The sequence below is a fragment of the Podarcis erhardii genome (assembly GCF_964252035.2).
Source record: "Podarcis erhardii genome assembly, chromosome: 6".
NCBI lineage: Eukaryota > Metazoa > Chordata > Lepidosauria > Squamata > Lacertidae > Podarcis > Podarcis erhardii.
This window is the reverse complement of record NC_138510.1, coordinates 60,946,897-60,969,654: the sequence shown is the minus strand read 5'-3', so window position 1 is coordinate 60,969,654 and position 22,758 is coordinate 60,946,897. Positions and strand designations below refer to the sequence as shown.

General features: G+C 42.0%; 2 protein-coding genes across 3 annotated transcripts in view; both read left to right on the top strand.

Annotated features, from left to right (window-relative positions):
• The window catches only part of LOC309344233 (uncharacterized protein), a 29,068-nt gene extending 16,346 nt beyond the window's left edge, over nt 1-12,722 (top strand). Inside the window, exons 11-19 of the mRNA XM_081866482.1 lie at nt 7-221; nt 2,188-2,350; nt 4,669-4,818; nt 5,591-5,748; nt 6,302-6,478; nt 7,075-7,210; nt 8,346-8,533; nt 9,307-9,445; nt 10,387-12,722. Coding sequence (XP_081722608.1) covers nt 7-221; nt 2,188-2,350; nt 4,669-4,818; nt 5,591-5,748; nt 6,302-6,478; nt 7,075-7,210; nt 8,346-8,533; nt 9,307-9,445; nt 10,387-10,562 — 1,502 coding nt within the window. The 3' untranslated portion in view covers nt 10,563-12,722. The remainder of the gene's footprint in view (nt 1-6; nt 222-2,187; nt 2,351-4,668; nt 4,819-5,590; nt 5,749-6,301; nt 6,479-7,074; nt 7,211-8,345; nt 8,534-9,306; nt 9,446-10,386) is intronic.
• On the top strand, nt 11,757-22,618 carry LOC309344634 (cytochrome P450 2J4-like). Of its 2 annotated transcripts, XM_081867246.1 has the most exons (10): nt 11,757-11,890; nt 14,596-14,904; nt 15,300-15,462; nt 15,841-15,990; nt 17,454-17,614; nt 18,090-18,266; nt 19,637-19,772; nt 21,023-21,210; nt 21,828-21,966; nt 22,429-22,618. In XM_081867246.1, the coding sequence occupies exons 2-10, from the start codon at nt 14,704-14,706 to the stop codon at nt 22,602-22,604; spliced, it is 1,491 nt and encodes a 496-aa protein (XP_081723372.1). In that variant the 5' UTR covers nt 11,757-11,890; nt 14,596-14,703; the 3' UTR covers nt 22,605-22,618. The 2 variants fall into 2 exon arrangements, with proteins under 2 accessions (XP_081723372.1, XP_081723373.1); XM_081867247.1 differs by lacking the exon at nt 21,828-21,966.
• Nucleotides 22,619-22,758: the final 140 nt, after the last annotated feature.

The window sequence follows — 22,758 nt, the reverse complement described above, 5'->3', positions numbered from 1 at the left end:
TGTTCTGACATAGGAAGGGTTTGAAAATGCTGCTCCAGTTTCTCCTTGTCCTCTGGGAGGCCTTGTCCCTGCAGGTCATTCTGGTGTTTCTGGCTACATTTCTACTTCTTTCTGGTTACAAGAGTCGCCCAAAGGATTTCCCCCCAGGACCCATAGCTCTTCCCTTGCTGGGCAATGCACTCAGTTTGGATTTGAAGAAGACTCATCTTTCAGTACAAAAGGTAAGGATGAAGGAAATGGTCAGTTTGATGAAGGACTCAGCTGGCATGAGATAAATACAAAATTGCAGCAGAAGGGAGCAGGCTGAGATGCCCCCTGGTCTGGAAACCTGATTCCGAGAGTCACTATCCAGATGTCTTGGAGAAGACCACAAATGGGGCATGAAGACAAATGCATTTTCTGTTGTTTGTTAAAAGCATCTGGTATCCAGAGGTATATTTTCTAAAGCTTAAGTAAGTCAGTTGATGTATGCTTCTATTTTGTTAGCAGGCTCCTTTCACTCCCACTGCCTTTTTCCTCTCTGCCCAAGAAGGAAGTCCTGATCTCTGCTTGCGCAGCATAGCAACCAGCTAGATCTCTCTCGGCTCCTCAATCCAGTGGAAAGTTTGCTTTTCTCAAATTTTGCCTTAGGCCCAAATATACAGCACGATCTGGTGCAGCTTTGCAGCTGCATTGTGTATTTCCAGGGGGCTGTGTGTGTGTGTGTGTGTGTGTGTGTGTGAGGGGATGTCCCCTGCCCTTGCCACAAACTCATTTTCAAATTTCAGGTCAAAATTAAGATAAATAATACTTTATTTTTGTTTTTAAAAAGAAGATAGAATCAGAGATAAGAAACCTGTGCTTTAATAAAAATAAATAAATGTTAAGAAGCTAGCTTTCCAGTGCAATAGTTCTTAGAACAGAATGCCAGAGGTGTGCTTAGTTCATAGCTGTCAACTTTTCCCTTTTTTAAAGGGAAATTCCCTTATTCCGAATAGGATTCCTCACAAGAAAAGGGAAAAGTTGACAGCTATGGCTTAGTTTCCATTAGAAACTGGGCCTTTAATGTTGCAGCTCCAGCTGCCTCAGATCAGCTCTGTGATCTGGGCTGAGAGTTGGGTTGGCAAACTGTTTTGGTTTAGTTCTGTATTTTGCTATAAATAGCAGGATCATAAAATATTGCAGTTAAAGCAAGGCGGCTGCTTTTCCAGCCTTTTTTTTTTTTTACATAATCTGTAATTGACATATATTTGTATCTTGTATACACACACACACACACACACACACACACACACACGTTACATATTTGTTTCTTGATTTTTCACATGGGAGCTCAAGGTTGTACACATTATCCTTCTGTTCTGTCTTTTATCTTTGCAACAACTCTGAATGGTAGGCTAAAGGTAAAGGTAACCCTGCTGTTAGGTCCAGTTGCAGACGACTCTGGGGTTGCGGCGCTCATCTCGCTTTAATGGCCGAGGGAGCCGGCATACAGCTTCTGGGTCATGTGGCCAGCATGACTAAGCTGCTTCTGGCGAACCAGAGCAACGCACAGAAACGGCGTTTACCTTTCCGCCGGATGTGCTTTCGAACTGCTAGGTTGGCAGGAGCAGGGACTGAACAGTGGGAGCTCACCCCGTTGTGGGGATTCGAACCACCGAACTTCTGATCAGCAAGCCCTAGGCTCAGTGGTTTAGACCACAGTGCCACCTGTGTCCCTATAAGGTAGGCTAGACTACCATAAATGGCCCATCTTGTTAATAGATTTCAGGAGGGGACCCATTCAGACAGCATCCCAGCCCAGGAAATCCTGTAGGCATTCCTGCTATTTCTGATGAATTTGATGGCAGTCAAAGTTTCCTCCTTCCATACCGGCATTCAATAAGCATCAAGCAGACAGATTAACACAGTCGTACCTTGATTGTTGAACATCTTGTGACTCGAACATATTGGCTCCTGAACGCCACAAACCTGGAAGTGAGTGATCTGGTTTGTGAAAGTTCTTTGGAACCTGAACATCCGATGCGGCTTCCGCAGCTTCCGACTGACTGCAGGAAGCTCCTGCAGCCAATCAGAAGCTGCACCTTGGTTTCGGAACGTTTTTGGAAGTAGAATGGACTTCCAGAAAGTATTCTGTTCAAGAACCCAAGTATGACTGTATAAAGGATTACATACTCTTTCTAACTTTCTTCCCCCCTCTCCATTCAGCTTTCAGAAAAATATGGCAATGTCATCAGCCTTCAGTTTGGAAATATGTGGTTGGTAATTGTGAATGGATTGCACCTGGTGAAGGAGGTTCTTGTCCATCAGGGTGAAAACTTTGTCGATCGTCCAAGCGTTCCTCTTAATGATGAAGTCTTTAAGAAGCTTGGTAAGTTTCTTACAATATGGTCAACTGTTTAAACTTATAGAACTTTTAAAAGTCTGCCCTAATTGTACAAGCCCTTAGAATGTTTAATAACATTATATTTTCACGACTGAGGATTAATTTTTTTTATTTGCATTTCCTGTTTCATTGCACCGAATGAAAGCAGTAGCATTAATGTGCGTCAGAGAAGCATACCCTCTCAACTGTTCAGATTGACTGAGCTTACTATGCATTGGGTGGCAAGTCCAGATTTTTGCAGTTTTCTCTGCCATACTGCTTTTTTGAATATTGTATATTGTTTTTAATAACATTTGCATTTTCATGCCTTTTTGTGTCTTTTTGTTTTTTAAGTGGATAGCTTCATTTCAGTTCATTTGTTCTTTAAAAAAGTGAGAATAGTGTTGCATTACAAAGCAATCTAATAAAGAAAAATATCCTTGAAATTCGTATTGGGAGCCTTGGAAATGGATCCACATAATCTCTCCCCCCCCCCCCGCTATTCTACATTCTCTCTAAGTTTGTGGCATGCTGGTGGCCTGAAAGGAGCTGGAAAACAGTTTCTTTACTAAGTTACTTCTTTAGTGTAATGGTTGTATGGGGTTGCTCGTGCGTAAGTTGCCGCCACTCCAGGCTAGGTAGCCTGGTTAACCTTTCCTGGCTGGACAGCCCTTCACTTCGTGGCTGTTCAGTCGCTAGCAGAATCCGTCAGTGGGCGTTTCTTAAACTTCTTCCAGCAAAGAAGCTCTTTGACGCCAAGTCTACGCCTACTTTCCCTGTGCGGAAGTCTTCTGCGCAGGGTGGGTGTGGGCAGCGGAGGACCTGTGCTCTCCCCGCTGGTCTCCAGCGAAGAGTCCTGGAGCCTCCCCTCCGATTCCCCCATCCGCCCCCCTTTATCCCTGGTGTTACACTGATTTCCTTCCCCAGCCGATGAGTTCCTTCTTTCCCTGCTTGGCCCTTCTCCGGCATCGCTTGGGAGCCCTGCCTCCACTTCTGGCTCCGATGTCAGTTCCCTGACATTTAGCATAATGGCTGATCAGGCGATTTGTGCCTACAGTTCAGTGAATTTCAGATGACCATGGTACATGCCTGCTTATTTAGCCTAATTGCTGTGAATTTGTGACAAAGGCATCAGAATGTCAGATTCAGCAGTTCACCCTCATACCTGCTCTGGGGTTTTACTTAGGCCCTCATCAGGCATCATGCCACTCCTGAGATAAAGGAGAAAGTGCATTTGGGAAATATGCACACTATCTCCATCTCCTGTGTTCCACCAGCCTGCCAAAACCCACTGGCCCTCCATGGAGAACAAACTTATGTGGCAGAAAGTCAGTTGTAGTCATGTACATTCCTTCTGCATTTTAGAGCACTGCATGATCAGGGCTCCAAATGGCACAGGCAGCCTACGACTATCTCCATTTGCCCTCCAGCACAGTTAGTCTTCAGTTACACTTGAAAGGCTTAGTTCCTCCAAAAGCAGGTCTCAGCAGGTCCTGTGGTCACTCTCTGCCACTACCCCCTCCCTCCTAGACATTGCCTTTTTGACAATGCCAGGAACTCTCCAACCACAAAGTCTGACCTTTTGACTTCCATGAAAAGCATCAACACTACCAGGAAACCTCCAACCACAAGATCTGTTCAGTTCAACATTTCCTAAGAAGAGAAGGTATCAGCTAAGGGGGTCATGCTGCTTGCAAGCTGAGTCTGGCTGAGAGAGAAGCAATCATGGCTGCACTGACCCCTACAACTGCACTTACTACTTGCATAAGTGGTCATGAGTGGGGTCACTGGCATGGACTGGGTGCTGGAACACCTAATGCCTCATTAAAGCTGCTGAGTTAAGCCTTCCCTGTAACTCTGACTATCTGTATAAAGGATGGAGAGGGCAGTGGGAATGGAAGCAGTGTCCTTTCAGATGTCCAGGTCCATGGATGATCCATGTATTTAAATGGCAGAAGAGCCCTACAGATAAAATATTTTGGATTTTTTACATGTTCTCATTCTCCCCCCCCCAAATTTTTTTAATGCTGCACTTTTGCTCTATCAGTGTTCCCAAAACCTTTCCCACAGTGAAATAAAGTTAGTATTAAAATACTATACAAACAGTAAAGCAAATGAAAAGCAGCAATGAAACAGCTGCAGCAGATGAAACAGCAAAGTCAACTTTGCAGTCTCTTCAGTATGATATAAGCAGGCAAGCCAGATAGCTTAGGGGAGAGAGGAGTCCTCTTTTATAATTAGAAGGTCTGTTAACTCTCCTAACTTACTATTTGCTCATTTTAAAAGTCCTTATTTGCTAAATGATGACAATTCTTCCTATTTAGGATTGCTCTTCTCTAATGGCCCTGGTTGGAAACAACAAAGACGATTTGCCTTATCAACTCTCAGAAACTTTGGTTTGGGCAAAAGGTCTTTAGAAGAACGAATACAGGAGGAGAGCCGATACCTAACAGATGCAATTGAAGCTGAGAATGGTGAGCACCAGAGCCCATAAACCAGTGGCACTATCTGTGATATTAAAGAATTTGGGTGCGGGACACTGCTTTGCAGTGGTTTTATCCCTACCTGTATGGTCATTTCCAGAGGATGATTCTTAGGGAGTGCAGTTCAGCCCCATGTGGGGTTCCCCAACGTTCAGTTTTATCCCCCATGATGATTAACATCTACATGAAATTACTGAGGGGGGTCATCCTGAGCTTTGGAGTACATTGTCAGCGATATGCTGAAGACACACAGCTCTGCTTCTCCTTTACATCTGCAGGTGTGGCAGTGGATGTGCTGTTTTGTTCTATTGTGCATCTCTTTTCTGCCTCCAGTTAAGATGGTCCAGGCCATACTAGTTAGCCACTTCTACAGAAATGCCCTTTCCTAACCTCCTGCCTTGGCCAGATCTTGACTGATGCTCTCACAGATGAGTATGCTAGAAAGTAGTATAAAACTCCAACACTGCACCTTTATATTTAAGATACCTTCCACCTGTAGAATATTAGCTATGTCCTCCTTTTGTGGAATAATCCCAGCCTATAAAGAAATATAAAGAAGGCAAATGCTCACTTGAAAGCACAGTGTGCCTAATGTCTTATACAGAGTCCTTGAATTACTGGATTTAACATTCATACTAAATGGTTTCTTCTGTTCAAAGATCCAACCCTATCCACACCCACCTACATTCCCCACATTTTGCTCTTGTTATATGGAAGCCATAAGCACTCTTATTTCTCTTCTACCATCTTTTCCTCCCTCCAGGGCAGCCATTTAACCCTCACTTTCAGATTAATAATGCTGTTTCAAATATCATTTGTTCTATCACTTTTGGGAACCGCTTTGAATACCATGACAGTCGTTTCCAGAAGTTATTGAAATTGCTTGATGAGGCAACATACCTTCAAGGAAGTCGGGGTCAGGTAGGTCTTCTGTCAGATCTTGTGGGTAATGAAAACAGAAACGCTCTGGCCGAGACAGACTCCCACATGCTGGTTGAATGTTAATTCACGTGCTGTGGGTTTTTCATGTTATGATTTCTTTCTCCCACATTCTAGTCACCCAAGCATCTCTTCCTATTCATATCCCTTTGCCATCTTGCTTTGATTTAGCATTGTCTGTTGGTTGGGATGCCTTCAGTATTATAAAGCATTCATAAAAAAAAGAACCATGTGCTAAAACACAGTTTAGGCTATTGAATTGGTAATCCCATGTGTACCTGAATAAAAATCTCTGCATATGAAAAAGTAGCACACACCATGAGAAGGCTAAAACCTTCTCTGCTAGCTTTCCACAGGGAAGGAATTGGTTTTTTATTACTTGTAGGGGACATTCAAGCGTTGTTCCTGAATATTTACAGCAATAATACTAGATGGTGCACAAAACTAATGGTTATTAATCATTTATTGTTGTTGTTATTTAATATACATACATATATTCCATACATATATGTGATGTTAGTGTTTGTTTCCTCAGCTGTACGATCTCTTTCCCACTCTCATGAAGCACCTGCCAGGATCCCATCAGACTATTTTAAAAAACTGGGAGCAACTGAGATCCTTTGTGAAAGAAATCATTGAAGAACACAAAAAAGACTGGAACCCATCTGAACCCAGAGACTTCATAGATGCCTACCTAAATGAAATGGCCAAGGTAAGAGATGTAAAGGACAACAAGTATATAGTTGTTGTTCTTTTTAAAAAGAATAATGATACTAGAAGAAGGCAGAGGTACAATCTAAAAGGCCAGACCTAGCTAAGTGGTTTGTCTAAGCAGCCTTTAGTGCTGGCCATATTGTTTTTGCTGACTCTGTATTTAATTTGACAAACAGGTGAAGTGTGTGTGCACTTGCGTGCACAAGTGCATATATAAATATGATTTCATGCCTTTCATGGGGTGGCATTTCCCCATTTGCCCACTAAATTTCACCACTTGTTTGTGATTTGTCAGAGCAGACAGTCAACATCACCCAAAGCATTGTTGTAGAGGCATATCATGAGATGCCATTTCCTCAGTTGTCTGTCTGAATATACTCTGTAGTCCAGACCAAACTTTGACAAGACCAAACCCATACTTTATCCCAACTTCAAAAATGTACAGGATTGTTGATGTGACCCTGCTGGGTTCTGGATACTCTTCAGGAATAGAGCTGAGGAATTCCATGGTGATCACTTGACAGATGGGACTGGAACTGGGATGATGGTGTTCGATGGCCTCTTAACACGCTGGTGCGTTTTCTTTGCTTCAAGGGGGATGCTGCTCCCAGTTTCCATGAAGAAAACCTCCTACATTCTACACAGGATCTGTTTTTTGCTGGAACGGAAACAACTTCTACAACCCTGCGCTGGGCTTTGCTGTACATGGCCATATATCCAGAAATTCAAGGTAAAATTGTAATTGGCTTCTTTCCTTTTCATTACTTTGGGTTGGATTCAGTTAAGTCCTACCCACAGTTAACCCAATGAATTTAACAAACTCAGACATGCCTATACCCAATGCTTTTTTCTGGGGGCACGCAGGGGTACGCATACCCCTAAAACTTTTGTGAATCTAATGGGAGAAGAAACATTTTTTTAAAAAAATAAGTTCCTCCCCCACGATAGTGAATCGTCAGTTCCATTGAACAGCATGGTGAATCATCAGTTCTGTTGCTACCACAGATGGCAGCCTATAAAATGGTGATTTTCTTGAGACAAAATGAGAGTACCCCTCAACATTTTTTAAGAAAAAAGCACTGTCTATACCCATCAGATGTGTAAAAAAAGATAGGTAAGTGAAGGGAAGAATGTAAAATTCTGGCAGGTCACATGCTAAATAAAGCATAAACAGAAATTGCTGGAATACATATAGGAAAAAAAACTAACGAAGAAAATAAGAGACGTTTATGATTATCAATGGAGGAACAGAGCAGTACAGTAACAGAGAAACTACAAGATTTATATAAAAGAAATAATGTATTTATATTTAAAGAAAGTCAATCACTTGTTACAGAGTGGCAGGAATTATATTTGTCCTTTTGGGGAGAATAACAGTTATTAAAATGATAAAAATATTGAAAAGCCAGTTTTAATTTCAACATTTACCTATTCAGTTAACCACACATGGCTGAAAGCTGAAATTATGTATGATGAGAAAGCAAGAAAAAGAGTTCAAGTTCCAGTTTTAAAATTATTGTATGTCACAAACTGCAAAAAAAACAGTTGTAGAACCATGTTTGAATCATCGTACTATATGTATATATTTCTATGTCTGATATGTGGAAGATTCCACTACATGAAGCACTTGGAAAATAAAAATTAGGTCTGGGTGAAAAAATGAGTCCCAAGGCAATGCTGAAACTCTACCAGTGCTGCTGCTGTCTGCAACCCAAATAAAGGTGATTCCACAAATGGGCCACAATTGCACAGAAGCAACTTCCCTTCCCACCACACGATGGGCACCCAGTGATGGAACAACATGACAAGTCTCCCCTGCAATTCTGCTGCTCTTGTATTAATGACAAATCTTCTTTTCTTTGTAGCAAAAGTCCAAGCAGAAATAGATTCTGTGATTGGCCAGTCTCGCCAGCCAGCGATGGATGACAGAGACAGCATGCCCTATACCAATGCAGTTATTCATGAAGTTCAAAGAATAAGCAACATTGTACCTTTGAATGTGCCCCGGATGACAACTAAGGACACTATAGTGGCTGGGTTTCGTGTGCCCAAGGTAAATGTTAAGAAGATACAGCTTTCTTATCTGCCTTTACTCTTCCATTAAGATGTGAAAACTTGAAGTCCAAGTTCTAAATGAGGGGTAGCTGATATTGGGCTGTCCAGATGTTGTTGGACTCCCAACTGTCATCAGTTCCAACCAGCTAATGGGCAGAAATGATGAGAGTTGTGTCCCAGGTTGCATCACCCCCATGTCTACCTGCAGAGTTGCACCATACCATTAGGCTGGCATTGGTTGGAGAGAAACTGGTTTGTCAGTTGTAAATCTGGACCCTTCCCACTATGGTGTTCTGCTTTGCCCATCATTTCACTCCTCTACTGCTTATGGAATTCTAGGCTTGTTTGGCATAACAGTGATGCTAGCCCTGGGGCAGATGCTAGAGTATTCTTGGGATACACCATGATCTGGAAAGGATAGAGGGATCTGAGCTAGATAAGCTTTTGTTTTCTTCAAATTCCTCTGTAAAACCGGACCCAAACCACAGTCTCTGTTTGAATGGATAGCTAGTCAGTCTGAAATTTGCTAAAATCTGGTGTTTCTAACCATAAATTTTAGTAGTCCAGCAGACATTGAATATATTTTTAGATCTATATTGGAACCTGTGTTTTTGTGGAATGTAGTTGGATGAATTACTTAATAATGAAAAGCTAATCTCTCATTCAGAGCATATCTTTTCTGCACCAGAGAACAGAGTTTGACTGCTGTGATTACAAAAATATAACACAAAGAGTTCATGGACATTTTTAATCTAGCTTCTTCTTTGACAGGGAACCATAATGCTTGCCAACTTGACCTCTTTGCACTTTGACAAGGATGAATGGGAAACACCCAATGTGTTTAATCCTGGCCATTTCCTGGAGAACGGGCAGTTCAAGAAAAAGGAAGCATTTTTGCCATTCTCTGCAGGTAAAAAAAATCATGGACTCGTCATCAAAATTTCAAGAGTTACTAAATGGTGGAGGCCTAGTAGCTGAGAGCCTGGTGTAGTACTAACTATATTGTATATTGCAAAAGTTACCAAACTTTTTGGGCCAGTGGCCACATTTGACATATAAGAAAGTGATGTAGGCACCAGTCACAAAATGGCTCTCTTTGTGAGTGTGGTACAACACAAATGTTGTTGACATAGTCCCCTCCTCCAAATAGGCAGTGTGGGTTTTTGAGGGGATGTTCACAGGTGTCATAGGTGGCACTGACAGCCCACAGAGACTAGACTGGCCATCCCACATGTATTGTTAGTTTGCTATACCCTTAGCTTAGTTAGATGCAAATTAGGTAGTGTGAATGAGGTAGATTCCAATTAAAATATTTCTCTCCAACACTTCATATGATAGAAATTTATGTACCTCAAATGTATGTATTCCAGATTCTGGAAAGCTGTGATCATATTTGTTCAGTTTTCCCATTTACTTGAGTAGGAAATGGATAGGACCGGTGTCTTCATTTATTTTGCAACAACATAATCCCTTTTACAGGTACAGTAGTACCTTGGTTGTCGAAAGGCTTGGCTCCCGATCAAATCGGCTCCCGAACACCCCAAACTCGGAAGTAAGCGTTCTGGTTTGCGAACTTTTTTTTGGAAACTGGACATTCGATGCAGCTTCAGCTGCTTCCTGCAGCCAATCAGAAGCCATGCCTTGATTTTCGAATGGTTCCAGGAGTCGAAGAGACCCCTGGAACGGATTAAGTTCAACAACCAAGGTACCACTGTATTTGGTTCCTAGTCTGCCAGGGTTATTTTAAACAAGCCACTGCCACTACTGCTTTAGCTACAACTAGTTACAAAAGGAGAAGTTACTGCAGCAAAAGCTCTCCACTAAAGCATTCTTTGTATCCTTGTCTTCTAGGAAAGCGAGTTTGTCTTGGAGAGCAGTTGGCGAGGACCGAGCTCTTCATTTTCTTCACTGCCCTAATTCAGAAGTTCACTTTCCAGGCTCCAAAGAATGAGACATTAAGCCGTGAATTTAGGATGGGTCTGACATTGTCTCCCCTGCCGTACTGCATATGTGCATTCTCTCGCTAAGGGGACTTACTTTATGTCATTGCCGTTTCTTAAAAAAATAGGATCAGTTTATGGTGCAGGAACAGATCTATGCCACTTGGAAGCCCTCAAGAAGTGGCAAAGTTACTCCCCCAGGTAGCCTCAGGTACCACAACCCCGCAGTCGGATCAGTCCATGCACGAGCTTCTCAGACACTGCCCAATACTACCTGATTTATAGATAGCTAACTTGTTAGCCTGTGTGGCTTGCTCGACTGGCTATGTGCAGATTATTCATTAGCCACCTCTCCCAATCCCTCATGTTCTCCAAACAATGTCTAACATCAAAGAAGGTGAAGGTACCCAGCACTGTCACATCCTCCAACAGATTAGGACACTAAAGGTTGTTCTCAGCCATCAAAGAGCTGAACAAGAGATAGAGGGGGGGAAGCAAACAGAGGCAGGAAGGATAACCATGTCAGATCACTATCTCCTAGAAATACAGATATCTTCCAGATAAATTACCCATACATCCACCCCCAAACGATTTGCACAAAATAGCTTCTAGGGAGCCCTATGCAGCCTAGGACCCACGTAGCTATGGGACCACCTCTCCTGGTATGCCCCGCGGAGGACCTTAAGGTCCACAAATGACAATATTTTGGAGGTCCCAAGTCACAAAGTGGTTAGGTTGGTCTCAACTAGGGCCAAAGCCTTTTCAGTACTGGCCCCAACTTGGTGGAACGCTCTGTCACAAGAGACTAGGGCCCTGCAGGACTTGACATCTTTCCGCAGGGCCTGCAAGACAGAGCTGTTCTGCCTGGCCTTTGGTTTGGACTCAGTCTGATCCCTATGTTTCCCTCCCCTTATGGTTGACTTTAAAAATGAGGCTGCATTTTAAATTGCATTTTAACCTGTATTTTAAATTGCCCCCCCCCTTTTCTTTCTTTCTTTCCTATTATGTTTTTACTGTTAGCCGCCCTGAGCCCGGCTCTAGCCGGGGAAGGCGGGGTGTAAATAAAATTTATTATTATTATTACCTGTCTCAGATGCCTCCAGGCTGTAGTGGAAAATGAACAGCAAGACAAGAAGCAGGATAGAAAACTGGAATTGCCAGCTCTTTAGGACCCTGGGGTCTTTCTATCAGCTAAAACATTGCCGTTTGCTCATTGGCTCAAAATAAGGAAGGAAGTTTTGCTGGTTTCTCTCTTATCTCTTGAGAGGGAGCAAACGCTTGCTTCTTTCTTTAAAGGAAGATCAGAATCAATGCTAAGGTCACCAAGAATTTGTGGGCTCTGGTGAGGTCCTGGGCCACAGCTGCTGATAGGCTTCTTCAGCTCCAACCCATTCTGTCCCGGAGGAGAGCTGCTGGTGGGTCTTTGTACTGCAGGTTTTCAATCTGTTGAATTTGTTTCCTGACGACGGAGAAGTCCTCCCTCAGATCTTCCACATCTATCATAGAATGGTATTCTACCTTAACACTTTTGACCTTTAGCATAATTTTTTTAAAATAAATTAGCTCCTTTGCTCTTCCAGATTGTGTTTCTATATTTTGCCCATCTTTCTATCCTCTGGTTGCATCTGTTTTGTTTTGTTTTTTGTCAGGGAGGTGGGGAGGCATCAACAAGTAGTACCAGGACTAAGTTCACAGTCAAATTTTGTTATGCATGTTCTGCTTGCTATTATGTATTTCTTACTTGCCTGAGAAGATTTCATTAAAAGCCAATGAAAAAACAACAACTGTGGATCCCTAGGAGCTTCTGCACCTGGGCCTGACCTGGTCATGAGCTTGTTCTGGTCCTGTTGTAGTGAAGAAAAGACATTGTTTTGTTTATAGGAATGTGTGTGCTTTTAACTCAACATAAAACTCTAATGGAATTCCCGCCTATCTTTATAAAATTAGAAAATGTTATTAGGCATGTTTTGTTCATAATGAACTTGCAAATAGTTTGATATGCTAGCTGCATCAATGCATCTTAATGAACATACATGCACTTTCTCTTGTTAAATGACCAGTTATTGCCATTCTGTATTGGTGGCCCTGATTCGAATGCAGAGTTTAAACGTCCTTGTAAATACTGTAAAATCAGTGAAGCTTGCAACTCTGAGTTGGTTTGTGGACGATGAATATTATTAGGTTTTATTATTTTCCAAAAACATTATTGTTGTGATTGAATAAACATAGTCAATGACAAGGTGAAAACTGAGTCTGCAAAGTGATTTCCATGAAAATAGTTAAGAGTGGCAATTTGGCTGTCTGGGAGCGCATAGTGTTGACATTCACAGGGGCAGGGGCAGAGGAGAATGCCACGCAAAAGAGACATGCCCCCTTTCCACTAGTACTATTGTATCCATTTGAAAAAGTTCAAGAAGACATTCCTGGGGATATTGTGCGTGCACTTCTTAGAGGCTTGGGTTAGCTGCATGTTTGGCCTGAACCAATCTCTACTGTGGTGTTCCCCCCCCCCAAAGAAGCAACACAGAGTCTTATGGCCTTTGAACAACTCTTAACAAGTACCGAAGGAGTAGATGAAGGCTTAATCCCAGTTCTTTATAAAGTTTAGAGTGTTAAAGGTGTTTTTGGGAAGTTCTAAAATAATGCAGCAAGATATATTCCTTACCCCAGGCTTGGTACTATTGAATCTGTTTGACAATTCAAATAGGATTTTAAAGAACAATAAACTTACTATTCATCTTCTTCTTGAGAGTAGGTGAATAGTAATGAATATTTGGAACAATTTCACCTGAATTGATCTGAAATATTAATATGATACATAAAGCCATCCTGTAAAAACTCTTTCATAAGCTACTAAGAGGGAGAATAGCAACATGGCAGTGAGGTTGATGTGCTGCATAAACATGGACAGAGCCATTCCAGAGCTCCTGGCAATGTGTTTACATTGCACCAACTTTTCTTCTGCCACGTGGCCTCCTATTAGCTAAAACTATGTAGTATTAGAGGGCTCTGGCCCTCTGAATGATCCTTCTCCCATCTTCCCTGACTATTGGCCATACTGGCTGGGGCTGCTGGGAGTTGGAGACCAAAAACATCATGATAGATGCTGGTACCTAGTCCCTGATCTAGTCAGTCTGTTGCCAAAAGAAAATCTATGTAGTATTGAACAGAGGTAAGCAGTTTCTCTCCTTTGGCCTCCTTAGCCAAAGGCAGTGGCGTCACAACAGGGGGTGCAGGGGTGTGTGGTACGCCCCAGGTTCCATGTCTGCGGGGGTGACCAGATGTCATCCTGTGGGGACTCGTGGTGGCGCAAGCAGCCATCGCACCGCCGCAGCTCCCTTTGGAGGACCCTCCGTTCACGGCTGTAGCTGCGAACAGAGGATCCCGTGCCGGCAGCAATCTGCTAAGTACAGCGCATGTGCGGCGTTGCACGCATGCACTGTACATAGCAATGCCACACATGCACCATACAGCACTGGAGCAGCACTGGCGGCAAACCGCTAAATAGTGCATGTGCGGCGTTGCTATGTACAGCGCATGCGTGCAACGCCACACATGCACTGTCCTTAGCAGATTGCCGCCAGCACCACTCCAGCACTGTATGGACAGTGCCAGATCCTCCGTTCATGGCTGTAGCGGCACCGGAGGAATCCCGGCACCGTCCGTACAGCGCTGGAGCAGTGCCGGCGGCAAACCACTATACAGCGCATGTGCAGTATCACATGCATGAGCCGTACGTAGGGATGCTGCACATGTGCCCTACATCATGACGCCCACCGCGGGTGTCACGACACCTTCCCTCGACCCTGGCCAAAGGTCAGAGCTGCTGAAACTATAGCTGGTCCAAATGCCTCAGAAATGGAAGGCATCTCCCTTGGTAGAAGTTTTTAACTTCTTTATGCATTTGCAAAAAACCCTTCTTAGAAATGTCTTAAAGGAAATAAACGTTTACTGTTCCAAAGAAGTAAAAACAGGAAGGAAATATTCTAGTTCAGAAACTGCTCTCCCCCACTCTCTTTTTTCCCTCTGGGTAGGGTGACTCATTAGGTTATCTCCCTTCTGCCTATCTGTGGACATGATGTATAACTATGTGCACAAACTTTCCTTTCATTTCTTACAGGAACGTTAGCCAAGAGGGCAGGTGTGGCTGCTCTACCTGCATAAGGTTTTAGATTCCCATGACAGATAGCAATCCATTCTGACAAAGGAAGGCTAGAAGGCTTTGAAGATGCTGCTCCAGTTGCTCTCTGTCCTCTGGGAGGCCTTGTCCCTGCAGGTCGTTCTGGTGTTTATGGCTGCATTTCTGCTTCTTGCTGATTACAAGAAAAAGATTCGCCCAAGGGATTTCCCCCCAGGGCCCATGCCTCTTCCCTTGCTGGGTAACATGCTAAACATGGATTTCAAGAAACCCCATTTTTCCATGCAAAAGGTAAAGATGACTGAAGGTCCCTGACATGAGTTAAGCACAACATTACACTGGAAAGTAGCTTGTGACACTTGCTGGTAGAGCTGCCAGATGTGTATTGCGTCTGAACACAGAGGATCTATTTTACCTAACAATTATTTGTAACAGATCTGTCAACAGATTCTTTCTACCACCTCTGCCTTTTTGCTCCAACTCTGGCCCGGAGAAAGGTCCTGAGCTGAAAGGTCCCCATGAGGTAGATATCTGCTTGGACAAATAATTAAGCACCTTACAAATGCAGCCAGTTAAGATTCCCATTCAGAAACAGTAGCCCAGGACACCATGCAGACAGATTTATACATAATATTAATGTTTTACATATATATCCCCTCTTACATAGTTCCTCCTTCTCCATTCAGTTTGCAAAAAAATATGGCAACATCTTCAGCCTTCAGGTTGGAAACAGGCGGGTTGTGGTTGTGAATGGATTGCAGCTGGTGAAAGAGACTCTTGTCTATCAGGGTGAAAACTTCGTAGATCGTCCAGTCCTTCCTCTTGATAAAGAAATATTTACATCATTTGGTGAGTTTCTTTTAATGTGCTCAATTATTTAAATTTACTAAGTGTGCTATTTTCCCAAGTCTGCCTTAATTGTACAAACCCTTACAAGCCTGACGATTAGATTTTTTCATTTTCATTTCCTGTATCATTACACCAATCTCAAAATATTTCAGGAATAATTAAAGTTCCTATTAAAACCACAATCAAAAGAGTAAAACACGCAAAAAGCAACAGTGAAGCAGCATCTTAGCTTAATTCAAATGCTTTGCAGTCTCCTCAGTGTGGTATAATGGAAAGAGGAGTCCTTTTATAATTAGGTCTTTTAAATCTCCTTGCAATTTGCAGTTACTCCTTTTAAAAGTACATATCTGCTACATGATATTAATTCTTCCTATTTAGGATTGATCTTCTCTAATGGCCTTAGTTGGAAACAACAAAGACGATTTGCCTTATCAACTCTCAGAAACTTTGGTTTGGGCAAAAGGTCTTTAGAAGAACGAATACAGGAGGAGAGCCGATACCTAATGGATGCAATTGAAGCTGAGAATGGTGAGCACCAGAGCCCATAAACCAGTGGCATCATCTATTTAAGCTGCTATTTCGTATACACACTCGTGGTACAAAGCTGTGTGGCATTCCTTTCCACAAATGTAGCTCTGCTGGAGCTGGGTAAAGGTAAAGGTAAAGGTAAAGGTACCCCTGCCCGTACGGGCCAGTCTTGACAGACCCATCTCACTCAAGAGGCCGGGGGCCAGCGCTGTCCGGAGACACTTCCGGGTCACGTGGCCAGTGTGACAAAGCTGCATCTGGCGAGCCAGCGCAGCACACGGAACGCTGTTTACCTTCCCGCCAGTAAGCGGTCCCTATTTATCTACTTGCACCCGGGGGTGCTTTCGAACTGCTAGGTTGGCAGGCGCTGGGACTGAGCAGCGGGAGCGCACCCTGCCGTGGGGATTCGAACCGCCGACCTTTCGATCGGCAAGCCCTAGGAGCTGAGGCTTTTACCCACAGCGCCACCCGCGTCCCGCTGGAGCTGGGAGAACCTCATAATTGGAAGGATGTTTTTTTAAAAAAACAAAACAAAAAACAGCAGCAACAACAACAACAACAACAACAACACAGGTGCTTATCCATTGTGGGACTTGGAGCTTATTCTGAGTTTTGTTGCAACCCCAAACCACTAAGTAGGATAAAATAACAAGAACAAATAGGTACATGGAGTGTTTGGGCTGATGATGTGTTCCCCTTTTTGAGAGCTACAACAACCAAAGTCATAAATAAAGTCATACGTTTGGTATACAGTGGTACCTCGGGTTAAGTACTTAATTTGTTCCAGAGGTCCGTTCTTAACCTGAAACTGTTCTTAACCTGAAGCACCACTTTAGCTAATAGGGCCTCCCGCTGCCGCCGTGCCTCCGGAGCACGATTTGTGTTCTCATCCTGAAGCAAAGTACTTAACCTGAGGTACTATTTCTGGGTTAGCGGAGTCTGTAACCTGAAGCGTATGTAACCTGAAGCGTATGTAACCTGAAGCGTATGTAACCTGAGGTACCACTGTATTCTTTTGGTATATTGTGCCTCTTTTTTCTGTCTCTGATGGGGACTGGCCTTGCCATTCTTGTTAGCCAAAATGTCCTTTCCCAACCTCCTGCCTTGGCCAAACCATACCCACAGCTGTTCAGCATATGCTACCAAAGCTGGAGGACTCCACCACGGTGCTTTCATATTTACATCCTCCACCTGTAGAATATTACCTGTGCCCTCCTCCAGCTGAATAATCCTACCCTATGAAGAGGACAAAGGGTTATTTTAAAATATAAGTGTGCTTAACGTATTATATGATGTGTCCTAACTTAAATCATAGGATTTAACATTCATACTAAATGGTTTCTTCTGTTCATAGATCCTACCCTATCCACACCCCACCTATATTCCCCACATTTTCCTCTTGTTATATGGAAGTCATAAGCACTCTTATTTCTCTTCTACCCCTTTCCCCTCCCTTCTTCCAGGGCAGCCATTTAACCCTCACTTTCAGATTAATAATGCTGTTTCAAATATCATTTGTTCCATCACATTTGGAGACCGCTTTGATTACTATGACAGCCGTTTCCAGATGTTATTGCACTTGCTTGATGAGACGATGTACCTTCAAGCAACTATTTGGAGTCGGGTAGGTCTTGTGAGTAATGAAAACGAAACCGCTTTGGCCCAAAGAGACTTCCACACTTTGGTTGAACATTTATCCATCTACTTGGGTTTTCACGTTCTGATTTCTTTATTTTCTCATATTAGTAATTAGAGTATCTCTTCCCATGCATGTCCGTTTGCCATCTTGTCTTAACACTGTCCATTATAATATTGAAGGCATATTTGCTGGGATGCCTTTAATATTACAGAACCTCCTCTCTGTTTGCTTTCCCCAGAGGTGTTGGTTTTATATTCCATGTAGGGGACATTCAAACATTGTTCCTGAATATTTACAAAACTAAATAATACTGGGTGGTGCACAAAACTAGCGCACACAATCTTTTATTATTTTTCCTTGGAAATAGCCCTAGTAGGCTTCCTCCTTGTATGGCATGACGTGAATGTATTTTGAGAGGGGTTTCTCTGCGCATATATGATATTAGTGTTTGTTTCCTCAGCTGTACAATATCTTTCCCACTCTCATGAAGCACTTGCCAGGGCCTCATAATACTGTTTTTAAAAACTGGGGAAAGCTGAAATCCTTTGTGAGAGGAATCATTGAAAAACACAAAGAAGACTGGAACCCATCTGAACCCAGAGACTTCATTGATGCCTACCTAAATGAAATGGCCAAGGTAGGAGATGAAAAGGACAAACAGTATATATCTTTAATAATAAAAGAGTAGTAGAAGAGTAGTATTAAAAACCAGAACTAGTCATGTGGCTTGTCTGAATGGTCCTTAGTGGCTGACCATATTCCTTCTGTTGAGTTTATGACTTCAGCCAAAATACATTTCTGCATGCATGAATATAAAGTCATGTATTTTACCTCCCCAATAGTTCACTGTGATTTGTGAGAGAGCAAATAGTTGGCATGACTAAAAGCATCACTGCAATGAAGGCTTCTCATGACCATTGCCTCTGTTGCCTGAATAACCTCTCTCTATGAAATGACCAAGCTGAGATATAAAAAGAACAAAAAGTATATAATTTTAATAATAATAATAATAATAATAATAATAATAATAATAATAATTTTATTATATTTTATTTATATCCCGCCCATCTGGCTTGGTTTTCCCAGCTACTCTAGGCAGCTTACAGCATATATAAAACCACAACAAAACATGAAACTTTAAGAAACAGAATATCCTATACAAACCAATAAATCAACAGAAACTGATAATAACAACAATAATAAACTGTTTACAGTTATACCCAAATTAAAAGAACTGCCAACTCCAAGTAAACATTTAACCAAACACAACCTGACAAAAACATACCAGAGGAACCAAAATTGGAACGGCTTAAAACATTGTAAAACAATTTAGCTAGCTGGAAATGGGCCTCGCAGCAGGGAGCAGTTCTCCCTCCAGCACTCATGGCAGCAGCAATGATAATAGGAGAAGCCAGAGATACAATATAAAATGCCAGAACTAGCTGCACAAGTGGTTTGTCTAGAAGGCTTTAGTAGCTGGCTATATTGTTTTCATTGACTCTGTATGTATTCAGATGAACAGGCGAAGTATATGTGTGCATTTGCAAGTGTACATGTAAAAATGAAATCATGCATTTCAGAAGGTCCACTGCCCAAATTCTGGTCTACTGCCCAAATTCCACCACTTGTCTGTGATTTGTCAGAACAGACAGTTGATATGACTGAAAGCATAACTGTAGAGGCATCTCATGACCTATCATTGCCTAAGTTGTCTGTCTGAATCCACCCTGTCTAGGAGTCTGTAGTTCAGACTAGGACTTTGACAAGGCTAAACCAATATTTATTCTGGATTCAGTGATCCAGGGGACTGTTGACCTGACCCCACTGTATTCTGGACACTCAGAAACAGAGCTGAGGAATCCCATGGTGATCATTTGACAGATAGGACTGATACTAGGATGATGGTTTTTAATGACATGGCATTTTTAATGACATGGTAGACTTGTGGGTCTGACAGGATGGTGTTTTTAATGGCAGCTTAACTCCCTGGTACATTTTTGTTTTAAGGAGGATTCAGCTTCCAGTTTCCATGAAGAAAACCTTCTACATTCAACACTGGATCTGTTTTTTGCTGGAACAGAAACAACTTCTACAACATTGCGCTGGGCTTTACTTTACACGGCCATTTATCCAGAAATTCAAGGTAGAACTGTACTTGGCTTATTTCCCTTTCATTACTTTCAGTTATATTCAACTAAGTCCTATCCAGAGTAAACCTACCGAGATTAATGAACATTACAGTGGTACCTTGGGATACATACACTTCAGGTTACATACGCTTCAGGTTACAGACTCCGTTAACCCAGAAATAGTATCTCAGGTTAAGAACTTTGCTTCAGAATGAGAACAGAAATCGTGCTCCGGCAGTGTGGTGGCAGCAGGAGGTGCTTCAGGTTAAGAACAGTTTCATGTTAAGAACGGACCTCCGGAACGAATTAAGTACTTAACCTGAGGTATCACTGTACTTAGACATGTTTATACCCATCAGTTGTGTAAACGAGATAAGGAAATGGAAGATTCTGGCAAGTTATACACTAAATAAAGCAAAACCAGAAATTGTTGAAATAAACATAGAAAAAGATCAATGAAAACAAAAAGAGTAGTTTATGATTCCAAATTGAGATACAAATCAGTGCAGTAACAGAGAAAATAAAAGATTTGTATAAAAACAACTATGAAATGTTATTTAAAGAAAGCCAATTAATTCTTAGCAGGAATTATCTTTATCCTTTTCAGGATGAATAGCACTTATTAAAAAGATAAAAACACCAAAAAGCTAGTTGTTATTTCAACATTCACCATTACAATCAAACATACAGCAGTGATTCACAAATGAAACATAATAATAAAGCAGCAATTTATTAGGGTTGCCATGCGTCTGTAATTTCTTGGAGATGGTCCTCTTAAACAAATGTCTGGGAAAACCTGGACTTGTGGCAGCCTATGTTGGAAGTGTAGATTTTGGCGAATTTAATAAAAAAAATGAAACTTGGAAATTCATTTTTTAGAAGAGATGGGGGGGCAAAACTAAAAAGAGCTCAACAACTTTTGTCTTCAGGTTGCGCTATTAGACAACATGAGTATATCTACAGAGTAGTATATAATTCATTTGAATACAAGTTGGTTTTATTTGCAGATGATATTCTTTTGTTTATTTCTAAATCCTCATTTGCTGATGCAGATCATAGGTGCCTTTCCTAAAATATCAGAATACTCTGCTGACTGGTCCAAATGAAAATTGATTCCAATAAGTGAAAATTTGGTTACCTATTCATTTAAGGAGTATCAATTCTGTATCTGCTCAAATCCATTAAATATTATAGATGGGCCATCCCTACAGATCTTAGAAAAAGTCTATCCTTGTGTTGATAGGAGATTTTCTTTTATTTGCAGCAAAAGTCCAAGCGGAAATAGATTCTGTGATTGGCCAGTCTCGCCAGCCAGCGATGGATGACCGGGACAGAATGCCCTATACCAATGCAGTTGTTCATGAAGTTCAAAGAATAAGCAACATTGTGCCTTTGAATGTGCCCCGGATGACAACTAAGGACACTACACTCGCTGGGTTTCATATTCCCAAGGTAAATGTTAATAGCTTTCTTATCTCCTTTTCCTCTTCCCTTAAGATGTGGAAACTTGAAGCCAAGGTTCTTGATGAGGGTTAGCCATGATGAGGTTCTCCAGATGTTGTTCAACTCCAACTCTTACCAACTTGAGCCAGTATGACCAACAGGCAGGACTGGGGAGGCAGTCTTGGGTGTTCTTGGAGGGATGGATTTGGGATAGATAGATTTGGGTCTCTCCCCCCACACACACACCCTGCAAAAATGGATTCCAACTGGTGTCTGAACCATTTGTATGGAAAACTAGTATCTTTCTTTACTTTCTTTTTTAGTGGTCATTACTAACCACACAAAACAGAAACAGCCAGCCTCTGGTGTTTCTAATTGTAAATCCCCTAAACACTCAGGTAAAGTCTGGTATTTTAAAATATATAGAGGTTCCTGTGTTTTCATGAGCTGTGGTTCAATTAATTACCCGGAAGTCTCTCATTCAAAACATATCCTTTCTTATTTAATGGACAGCATTGGTATTGGATCTAAGAGGCTCAGTACTACCGTAGATAGTTGCACAGATAAAAATACAGAGAGTTCTCTGCCAGTTTAATCTGCTGTCTTCTCTGCTTCTTCTTTGACAGGGAACCATAATGGTCCCCAACTTGACCTCTGTGCTATTTGACAAGGATGAGTGGGAAACACCCAATGTGTTTAATCCTGGCCATTTCCTGGAGAATGGTCAGTTCAGGAAAAGGGAAGCGTTTCTGCCATTCTCTGCAGGTAACAAAAGTTGATGGGTGGCTCATTAGAATTGCAACCGTGACTACATGATAATGGCTTGGTTGGGGGAAGTCTGGTGTATTGCTAAAATAGTTGTGCACTGTAGGGGTCCCCACCCTATTGAAGCCAGTGGTCATATCTGGCATTCTGACGAAGTTATCTGTGTGTAAGACACAAATGGCTGCCATAGGAGGTGTGATGTTACACAATATGGTGTTGACATGCTCTCTTCCCACTCCTCACTGAGCCGTGTGGTTTTTTGAGGGGATGAGGAAATAGATAGGACTGGTTTCTTCATTTTGAAACAACAGAATGTTTATAGGTATTTGGCTTCCTGGTCCACCAGTGTCGTTTTAAATAGGCCTCTGTCACTACGGCTTTAGCAACAACTAGTTACAAAAGGAGAAGTTTACTGTAGCAAAAGCTTTCCACTGAAACAGTCTCTTTCTCCCTCTCTTCTAGGAAAGCGAGTTTGTCTTGGAGAGCAGTTGGCGAGGACCGAGCTCTTTATTTTCTTCACTGCCCTAATTCAGAAGTTTACTTTCCAGGCTCCAAAAAATGTGACATTAAGCCGTGAATTTAGGATGGGTGTGACATTGTCTCCTCTGCCATACCAGATATGCGCATTCTCTCGCTAACGGGACCCATCTTATAGCAAGGAAAAAGAATTAGAGAATATTTTGTCTTTTTTCATATTTACAGTTATTTATACCTCTATAAAATGCTATTCATGATAACACATTGAAATGACGAATAAGATATCAGAAAAAAGAACAAAGAAAGAACAAAGAA

Bases quoted from the DNA above. Each gene is read 5' to 3' on its own strand.
- LOC309344634 (XM_081867246.1), top strand. From the start codon at position 14,704: ATGCTGCTCCAGTTGCTCTCTGTCCTCTGGGAGGCCTTGTCCCTGCAG. The intron at 15,463-15,840 runs GTGAGTTTCTTT...CTTCCTATTTAG, and splicing joins AGAAATATTTACATCATTTG to GATTGATCTTCTCTAATGGC. The intron at 18,267-19,636 runs GTAGGAGATGAA...TTTTGTTTTAAG, and splicing joins ACCTAAATGAAATGGCCAAG to GAGGATTCAGCTTCCAGTTT.